This window comes from Struthio camelus, chromosome 3 (assembly GCF_040807025.1).
Source record: "Struthio camelus isolate bStrCam1 chromosome 3, bStrCam1.hap1, whole genome shotgun sequence".
Lineage (NCBI taxonomy): Eukaryota > Metazoa > Chordata > Aves > Struthioniformes > Struthionidae > Struthio > Struthio camelus.
In genome coordinates, this window is record NC_090944.1 from 64,596,164 (window position 1) to 64,606,812 (window position 10,649).

At 38.1% G+C, this 10,649-nt stretch overlaps 1 protein-coding gene across 4 annotated transcripts in view; it reads right to left on the minus strand.

The window, feature by feature from the left end:
* ROS1 (ROS proto-oncogene 1, receptor tyrosine kinase) overlaps positions 1-9,516 on the minus strand; it is a 76,156-nt gene extending 66,640 nt beyond the window's left edge. For all 4 annotated transcript variants that reach the window (XM_009681712.2, XM_068938124.1, XM_068938125.1 and 1 more), the window contains exons 1-6: positions 9,228-9,516; positions 7,409-7,462; positions 5,550-5,609; positions 4,860-4,886; positions 1,968-2,028; positions 1,146-1,294 (exon numbers count right to left, since the gene is read on the minus strand). In XM_009681712.2, coding sequence (XP_009680007.2) covers positions 1,146-1,294; positions 1,968-2,028; positions 4,860-4,886; positions 5,550-5,609; positions 7,409-7,462; positions 9,228-9,350 — 474 coding nt within the window. In that variant the 5' untranslated portion in view covers positions 9,351-9,516. The remainder of the gene's footprint in view (positions 1-1,145; positions 1,295-1,967; positions 2,029-4,859; positions 4,887-5,549; positions 5,610-7,408; positions 7,463-9,227) is intronic.
* Positions 9,517-10,649: the final 1,133 nt, after the last annotated feature.

Genomic DNA, 10,649 nt, shown 5'->3' on the forward strand with positions numbered 1-10,649 from the left:
CCTTCAGAACTTTCTCCCTTCTCTTTTCTTCAGAACAAACTACCAAATTTAAATGATGATCAGATGGGTGAAAGGATGGGTAATAGTAAGTTTGAAGGATAAGGCAAAAGAACTAAAATAATACTATATTCCAGGCAATATGTTTTGAGCTTTTGATAGGCATACTGAAGGTTTAAGATTCAAAGGCTTCTGGATAGGCTGATATATGTATGTCCTGAAGTCATCGTTCCCCATTATTTCACCAGTAGTTGATTCAGAAAGACTTCCTAGTTAGCAAGTGATCTTTAACTGTGATTTTTGGCACCAACTTGTCACGTTCCATAAACTGGTCTGATAGGTATGATGGTGAAATAACAAGCATACAGTTGACATAAAAAAACATAATGAAAGAATGATCTTGCAGAACAAAGGTCCATCTATGCAAGTATTGTGTATTTGACAAGAACCAAAAGCAGATCTCTAGGGAAAAGTACAAGAACAAAGAAAGCCTACAGGGATATTTCTCCAGAATACTCTCAGTCCTTGCATTTTATGAGCATGGATCAATGGGTAGCAACGGTAACGTTTGTGTTTAGTAGGAGTCAGTTTTTTTGTTCCATTAATTTGTCCAGTCACTTTTTGAACTCCTCTAAATTTTAACATTCACGTGTGCCAGGATGCAACTGAACACCTTAACTACGCATTCTGTAAGGAAATACCTTTGTCTGCATGTTTTGAACCTGCCTGTTTCTGTTAAAGTCCCTAGTTCTCATGCAGGACAAGACAGGAAATAACTGTCCAGCTTCTCCATGTTACTCATGATTTCATAAACTTCTGCCACGTGCCTAACATAATATCCATTTTTATCTAAAATAAAGCAAAGAGCAGAGACAACAAATACAGCCAGTGCACTACAAGTACACAAACAATCCTAATACGTTTCACCTTTCTTAGTCAACTGCTACAGAAGGGTAAAGGAACCAGTTCATTCACATTCAGCAACTTCTGCTTCAGAGTCTGGTCTTTACTCTCTTTTCTCACATGGTTTTTGATGTGATTTCACTTTGTTAATAATTGTCACTTTTTCCTAGTGAAATAGGACTGCATTAGAAATAAAACCAAGAACTCATTTTCCTTGAAAAGTAAAAGGATTTTTCCTTCTTTACCTCTGTGTACCTCCAGTCTCCAGGGAGCTGGCTGAACTTCCACTGGATGATATATTTTACCCCAGAAATGTTAGCTGGCTTCCATCCTAATGTCACATTGTGGCTTCCAATGGTAGATGCAAATGGTGCTCTAGGCTTGTTCAAATAGCCTGGAGAGAAAATACAATAGTATGTTAATGGTAAAAACATATTACCTTACACCTTAGAGCTGTGAAGCCAAAAAAAATACAGTAAAGAGCATATTAAAAATGTTGCAGAATAAATTGCAAGACATAAGGCAAACACATAGTTTGATTAGTAAGTCTGAAGTATGCAAAATTCAGTGCTAATAAACATGACTCCAGCACTGCACTTGGGTAAATGCCCCTTTAGTCACGGGTAATTAGTAAAATGTTGATGAACAGAAACCTGGAGAAGATATGATAAATTTCTGAAGACAAGGTTTTCTAAGAGCCTATCTCAATAACACTATATTGGCCTAATTTTTCCCATGTAAGTCATAGGAGCTTTATCCAATGATCGCAACAGAAGCAGTCTGATCAAGGAAGAGTGCACTGCCAAGCGCCATCTTAAATGGTTGTTGGATTCAAAAGGTCACATGTTCACACGAAGGGAAAAAACAATTTTACTGTAAGATAGAGTTAACTTCATTATATTTGCCAAAATAAAAAAAAGGAGAGCGCAGTAATTTTTTGATAAATCAAAAATGACAAGACATTCCTGATTTTTTTTTGAAGAACTCCTGATAGTAGAGCAAAACTCTACTCTTCAAATTGAATTTATCAGATTGTGAATCCAACATAGCACTGTGTTCAGACTTACCCTGTACTTCAACACCGTATGCATCTTCTGCACGGCTACAGCCAAACTTGCAGGAAACTCTCTGGGATGCAGAACTCACTGGTTAGTTTTGTGTAAATGCAGTTTCTTACTACATATATAGAGACACTTTTTAAATACATACAAACCCTGCGGAAATGATTACACTCATTCTAAAAAAATAACAGTATGACAGACTCTCTCCAAGGAGTTTACTGAAAACCATTCCACCAATTTAAATGGGGCACTAAATTAGGGTCTTTGTTCATTATACACTGTTCCCTTGTGGAAAGCACAAACATGGGGCAATTAAGTTGGAAATACACTTCAGTGACAATCATGGAGTTTGGAAATAATGTTTTTAACTTGATAAGGATACAGTCTACATGTTGGGTTTTACTCTTTCCCACTTTGTGTATTTCCTATGAGTGAAGCACAAACCTATGAATGTACTTCCTATGAATTTTCAAAATGGTTGAAAATAGTGCTTTTTCACAGCAGCCCTGACCAGCTCACACTTCCTTGTTAGTAGTTGCTCACAGCCTACAGGCTGCAATAGTAACAAAGACCCCAGGGCAGTTCGCGTTCGCACCCTAAGAATTCAAAGAGTTTTCAGTTTAGGGAGGGAAGACATATAGTGTTGCTCTGTTTTATAGGTGAAGAACTAAAGAGGTGGTAACATTTTACAAAAAGGATCCCCGTAGCTTAAAAATGACTTATGAGACTGGGTCTCCTGAAAGTCGATACAGAAGCGATGGCTTCAGCTTTTTCTAAACAGGCATTTTATTTGGGCTCATTTATTCTGTGAGTTGATTTGGCCTATAAAAGCTTGAAGTTTACTTCATACAGCTGCCACCTTTCAAGTGATAATTAACCTTTAGATTATTCAGAGGCAATTCATTATATTAAGTGGTTGGATTTTTTTTTTTTTTTTTTGGCTTGCTCTCTACCTTCAGTTTTAGGAGATGCACTTCCAGCACCCCATGGAAACCAGTCAGACGAGTTTTCCCAAACAATTCACTCACAGCTGCAGCTGAGATGGATTTAAAAACTAGTTTATAACTGTATTCCAATATACATTATCTCACATCTAGACAACCAGTGCCAAGTGCAAGCATTTAAAGTTTTTCCCTGTGTTTTCATATTCAGATAAATTAAACACTTCTAAGTAAAATATCATGAAACTTAGCAGGCAAAAGTTTGAGTATTAACAGATATCAATTATTATCAATAAACTGGAGCTTTTCTTTACATCCAAGAAACCTTTATTTTGTAGGGGGTGGTATCCTCAGATTTACATGCTGATTCATAGCATTTTCAGCTTCTTTCAACACAGACATTTCCAACCATTTGTCTTTTATCATGTTTTTCTTTCTCCTTCTGATCTTTGTCAGAGCCATAAATCCAATTTTTACTTGAAGTAAGAGGATTATTGAAGCTCCTACCCTTAAAAATTTTGAGGGAAATTTGTCCTCTGCTCTCCCTGAAAACAAGAAATCCTCATGTATTCTCCATCCGTAAGAACTGCCCCTTTATAAGCCAGATTCTGATGCCCTTTCTCATGAATGTTCCCACTGAATTCAGCGGCACTCTGCTCTTTCTAGAAGAGAGGTAATTTTCAACAGGAGTAATACTACCACACTTGAGCCCCAGGATATAGCTGCACAGTAGAGCTGAGCCAATATCAAAGGAGAAGCCTCACTCTCATGTCTCCTCCTCTCCCCTGCAGACTGTAATGACTTCTGCGTGCGCTGGTCTGGTGCTCACCTGACCACATACGAAGACAACTCAGCCAGATGATCCAACAGAAAGACAATCCAGCAAAAAAACCCTTGCAGGGTCAGTGAGTTGAATTGGCATATTGTGCAGCCAGACAAGAAAAAAAAAAAATCAAACTAATTCCTTGTTGCTACAAAGTAACTTGATTACTCCTTGGACTGTCCCTGCTCTCCAAAACAAATATTTAGTGGATTTTAAAACCATTGTCATGTTCATAATTTCACGGATTAGGAAGTAAAAAAAAAAAAAAAAAAAAGGCAATCCTTTCAATCAAGTTTTCCAGTCTCTTAGCATGTTTGTGTTCTACTCGAGATTCGCTCCAACTCCTCCATCGCCACCTTGAAGTGTGTAGCCCCCATCTAGACACAGCTTTCTTACTGAGGTCTCAACAGCCCCAACCAGAATCCTGCAGTCATCTCATCACCATCCGATCCTACATGCCATATTCATGTTAAAAGACCCCAGAAAGGCACTGTCTTTTTAGCAGCAGCACTTCGTTGACTTGTACTTATCACTCTAAATGCCAGTCCATCTGCAGCACAGATGGACCAGGCACTCCTCATTTCAGCCTCGCACATTTTTACATCTCTTTCTTAAGGGCAACACATTGGTCCTTACTGAATTGCGTTTTATTTATTTCAGACCTTTTCTCCAATCAAAAGAATGTTTTGCATTCTAGTCTAGCTCCCAATTTTTTTTTGCCACTTCTCCTCAGGCTGGTGTCATATCAGACTTAATAAGCATTCTCTGGTTTATCTTTTGTGTTATTAATGAAAAACTGAACAGAACAAATCTCCTGCGAGAGCCTAGAAAATAAATAGGTCTGCGCTGAGTTCCATACTGGTATGATCAGATTGCTTTGTTTAAGGTAATATGATTTTTACACAGCAGTCTTCAAGGCAAACATATCCTTAGTTACCATGCTAGAGAGCAGGGATTACATATTCAAATACTTATCTCCTTCTTCAGTTTTGTAGAGCACAAAACAATTAGAGATCTAGATTCATTAATTCATGTATCTGCATTGTATTTCTTAGCACTGTGTGAGCACTGTAAGTGAACATTTTAAAAAATACGATTTTTAAGCTTGTATTGATATGATGGCACCTAACTTACCTCACATTCTCTGGTGTATGTCTTGTTCTGCCAAGAGGTAAATTGGAAAAACACCGGATTAGCATAAATATAAACACAGAGTAACAGATAATATCAATGAATTACAAATTTCTTACAGTGAAAGGTACACTACAAAACTTTACCGTTGGTAAATAACGGAAGAAGGAAAACCTACACCTGAAAAATTACAAAGCCAGCACTAAAATGATGCCAAGGCTCAATGAGCTTCAGTTGTTCAAGAAAAAGGCCCAGAAGAAGAGCGGTTTAAAAACTTTCATGTAAATCTGTGCTAATTCATCCGGTTTAGTAAAAGCAAGAAATTAATCTCGTAAAGGCATGTGCTGCATTTACTCCTGCATGTAACTTTGAGATAGGCCCAAGAAGGGTCAAATCCTGAAAAGTATTAACTCAGTAACACTGCCTGAAAATCTGGATGAGAGATTGAGCTTAATGAAAGTGTTCTCACGTTTTGACAAACATAACAAAAGTTTTTAATGTTACAAGTGACTCCTACAACAAGAATTATTAGTTTCCCAACAAAGAAATTAGAAACATACTGGGAAAAAATTGACATTATGTCTTTTATCACAGAAACATTGGTCTGGTTACATTTTGCATTCCTACCCTTGGATAATGTAATCGAAGGATTCGAGGCAAGTGCTGTGAAACTGCAACTAAGGCAATACTCACACACTTCAGTGGGCAGCTGTCTTGCACCACTGCATTCCAAAACTGACATCCCTCTGTGCACTGCAAAGAAAGACAGTGACTTTCAAAACCTTAAAAGTATATATATTTTAAGTCCTTTTCAAGAGCAGGGGTACTTTACTGTTAAGGGCATGAGGAGTATAGTTAGGGAACTTGAGCTCAGTTTCCATCTGCAGTAAAACATGCTGTATGAGTAAGTAGTTTATTTTCTCCATGCACTCGTTCCCTGTAAAATTATATATATATATAGTATGTGTGTGTGTGTGTATATATATATATATATTGTTTTTGTTTATATAGTTTTATATGTTGCTTTTGTATTGTTTATATATATGTGTATATATAAAAAAATATAAAATTGTGATTTATAGCACTATCCTAATTCACAACATTGTAACAAGAATATTAGGTATAACAAAGATGGGCTAGTGGGGTTACCTTGTATAATGTCCTTCTCAATGTAAAATCAAATATGGAGTAGAAGAAAAAAAAATCTTTCTTAGAGATTGGTTTGTGCAAAATAATAGAGGCTAGAATACATGTCCATCTCCAGTAAAGAGTAATACCATCACCTGTACTGAGAGGACTGAAAGGACTAAAGGACACCTGAGAGGACTGTGACTATCACTGGGGCGGAGCACTTATCCTTTCATAGGCCTTGAGAGGGGGCTGATACAAAGCACCAGGGGCAGAAGGAGGTCTGGCTAAGCCAGTCCACATTCTTGCTCTGGGAATGAGGCACCTGGCCAGCCATGATCTCTCCCAACCCTACTTTACCACTTACACACTGGGGGGAAGTTACAGAGTTGAAAATGCAAAATTCTGTGCAATGCATGGCCAAGCACAGTCATAAGCTGTGACTCGTCCAAGCCCCACGCTCTCCCCACAGGCATGGCATAGGCTTTAAAACTGTGAGTTTTGAAAGATGTAATAAATATCATGTGCTTTGTATTTGATGTTAAACGTTTCTTGTTCATTGTGTCCCATCCTCTTCCTAGCAGTCATGTGCATTTTTCTTTTAAAATAGAGGCTGGAATGGAATGATTCTAGAAGCAGGGAGTTCGGACATCGTATATTGCAAACTTTCTCAAAAAAAAAAAACTTGATAAGGCTGAGCAAAGATACACAGTAACCTAAAGAGGCAGGTCGATGTTGCTAAGTATTGTCATGACAACATAGCCTTTTATGGTCCCACCATCATAAATTACCCAGCCTCACTAGATACCAGCTGCTGAGAGGCTGCTTCCCGCTTGCCTCTGTGGAAAATATCGATGAATTCTCCACAACTACCAGCATGAATTGCATTGAAAACCAAACTACAAGAACATCAGCTAAGGTCCTCACAAGAACGCTTCTATGGAAACTCTTGTTAAGCTAGGGCCCCCCTCTATACAGACAGACAGACAGACATAACTCTAAAGTTTCAACAGTTGTCATTTTATGTTTTCTCCCATCAAATCAGTGAGAAAACAAAATCAACAATACTTCATTGTACAAGGCTGGCCAAAGACAACAGTGTTCATGAATTGCATTTTGGAGGGGATGCTGGTTTTGACCAATTTTCTCAAAAATGACTAGACTGTGAATTTTGTAGATCACAAATCTCAACAGAACTCACAGCAGACACCAACACTCTATTACGCAAGGCTTGCTTCAAACAAAGAAGGGATTGTCTGCTTGATAATTTAAGCCAAATCTAAGCATGCAACTTAATGACTTATGCCAGACAGAGAACTGTACACACTTACATGAAGTTTTTGACAATATGATCGTTGTACCCAGGTTATTCAAATAGCAGTGACGTAAACTACTGGTAATTAACAAAGCAAACTATTACTCACCGCTCCAGTGATGTCACTAACATTGCAAAGGTTATTAATTCCAAGTTCTCCTTCCTAAAAAGAAAATATATTTCTTTTTACCGTGAGTGAAAATGTTTCCCCAAAATTCTTTGATCAAAATATATTAAAACATCCATTCCTTGTATAACAAATTTTCCTTGACTAATGCTTCCTGATATGAAGAAATGTATAGGTGACACACCAGTAGCTTCTTATTTGAGACTAATGTGAGAATACCATCAAAACAAAGAAGTCTGCAAAATCAGCTGGTGTTAGTTAAATTATCTCAGGTAGGAACTTGGCCCTAATCTCCCAATTCTGGTTCACTGATCACGAATGCTTCATAAATATGTTAGGTGTAAATGACAAAGTTTCCAAGTAGTTTTGACCTCTTAGGAGCAGAACGATTTTCCTTTAAGCTAAATGCCTTTTGTCTGGCCTCCTTTTGAAGGGGATTTATGCAGCCATATGGTGACCAGCCGCCTTCTCTTGCTGAAAGTAGTTCAGAGCTAAGGTGCCTATTCTTTCACAACATCATTCAAAGTGTGTAAAACCAGTCACCTCCTGTGAAGTGCAAACGATTCGGGGAGGTATGTAACCAACCTCAGGAAGCTGAATGTTAGGTCTTAAGTTTGGTCCTGCAAGCAGGTAAGAATGTCCTCGACAAGACAATTCTCAAGAAGAAATTTTCAGCACACAGGGCATAACGTGACAACCCCTCACTCATGGCAAAGCTATCACAAAGCAAATGCGAACACACAAGTATATCTGGAGGAGAAAAATGAGATTTACAACTCTCAGACTCCAAGACTATCTTTTTTTCTTGTTCACTGAACGTGAATACCATTTGCCTGTTTTTCAAAGCTGATAAGAAGAGCAAACTATTTCTTCTTCTGAATTAATTTAAGCTTAAATCAAAGAATCCCCTTTAAAGCTATCATTTCACACTAGGCTTTGATCAGGGAAGGCAATTAGCTCTTTCATTGGTGCCAGAGTTGACTGTGGTTCAGAAGCAGTTTTAAAGGAACTGTCAGACACGTGTATGAAGTGAAATAGAGCAGGTGATAGTTCTTTGCAGTAGCTGTGCAGAGTTAATTAGCCCCAGGGCACAAAATGTCCTTTTCACAGAGCAAAGGTACACGGTCTTCTAGACAATATCAACATCTAGGGCAGATAAAAACAAGCAGGTAACTTCTGAAAGTCTGAAGCGGAATTATTGTTTGGATTTCAGGGTTTTTGCTTATCTTTGTTATGCATCAGTAGAAGGAAAAACAATAAATTCCACTCCACTACTCAAAGGAACACTGAGAAAGCATAACCTTAAGGATCTAACAACTTACTTTTCTTCTTAAAGGAATAGCCATTATTAAAAGCATAGACAATTATAAAAAGAAGCTGGAATTAGTTCAGGATGTATATGCAAGCCACAGAGCTCTAGCCAATTTGTCGTGAATTTATAATTTTCCTAGTTTTATATAAAAACAGTCATAGACTGGACAGAAATCCACAAGTACAGTGAATATACTGAAAGAACAAAGGGCTTCCCCCTCCACCATCCAGGGTCTTAGCATTTACAGTAATTTCAGCAACTGTTGGAACAGAAGGCACAAAACAAAAACCTTGCAGTCTGGTTAATATGATTTTTTTCCTTACAAGGTACTCTACAAATTCAAATGTAAAACATAACTTTTCAAACTCTGCTTTTACTCAATTCATTCTTTAAAAACAATATAAAAAACCTGATTTGTAGAAGAAAATTCTGACAGTGCTAACAACCACATATGTTTCATAAAATTATGTATAGTTTCTAAAAACTTACCAGGTTACTTGTACATAAGTTTTGACAATTCTTTGAGAAAGTACAACACACTGCAGAAATCCATACACAGTAAAAAGCAGCAAGTCTGTTTAGCGGGAGATTCCAAAGGTAAGTGTTCCTCATAACTTAAACAAGTTCATCTGGCAGTCCGATACTTTCCTTGATTCAGCCATACAAATTCCTTTAAGTCTAGATGACGGAGACCCAACTGTGAAATTTCTACATTTCAATTTATTAAATATTTTTTAAATCCTTGTTTACAATCCATTCCTTCTACAACTTTTCAGCTTCCTGGAGCACTTGTCTGCAAATTGCGCAACATCTATTTCATAGTTTCTTATTAAACCACTGAAACAAAAGAGGTGACCAATGAAAATCAGCGTATCTCCTTACTTGAATAGCATTGCCATGAAGAGGAAACTAAGTGGAAAGCTTTTAATCAGGTGTTACAAACAGTAAAGAAAGAGGGAAAGAGTGGCAGAAGCCTAGCCAGAACTTCATTTCTACTACGGTTAAGCCATTTCTAAATATTCAAGTGGCTACAAATGAGAAAGTTTATTCATGATGAAGAATAACTTTGCTAGATCACCCGTAGCTACAGCCCATATCAGTCAGCCCAAAAATGTTAATTAATTCTATTTATAATGACTCTTTCCAAATAGTTTTCCAAATGTTCCACCTTAAAACAAAAATTCCACTCAAAACAGACCCCTATTTACCTCCTGATACAGTGCAGACATGAACTAATTAGGGTCAATTTGTAAGGGAGTCTCTATATGAGTAGGTACAATTGTCTTAATGACTTTGTGCCCATACCATGATGAAATTGATACCAAGAGATAAATTCACAGAATCACAGCATGATTGAAGTTGAAAGGGACCTCTGGAGATCATCTAGCCCAACCTCCATGCTGGTTTCTCTGATTCAGGTCACGGGACGGCCCCATAGCGGCTGCTTTGCCGGCACATGGTAGATGAAAGGAACTGACAGCACAGGGACAGGAGCAAAGGCTGAGCTGGGATGGTGAGAGCCAATAAATACAGCCAAGCACATGGTATGAGGTAGCCCAAGGAAGGAAGGGAACAGGCCCCTTCCTTTCTTTTCACATTTAGGGGCCTTCTTGTGCTTCATCTCAGCCTCCTTGCTGCTGCTCGAAAGAGTACTTAGGTGAGAGCGAGACTGTAGGCTTTTAGCTGTATCAGTGAAGGAGAATTACTGCCCCGTCTGCTTGTCCACCTCTCCAGGAGAACACTTCCCCTCCAACCCACCAGTGAAGTTACTCCAGAGGGAACTCGTTAGCTCCAGCTAAAATGAGCCGGGTTAATCTGACTGCTTAAATAGTTACTCTTTGCTAATCCGGCTCAGTTTGGCTGAAGAAGGTTCATAAGAGCTTACATGAGCAGCAAAACTGAAAAGGGAGC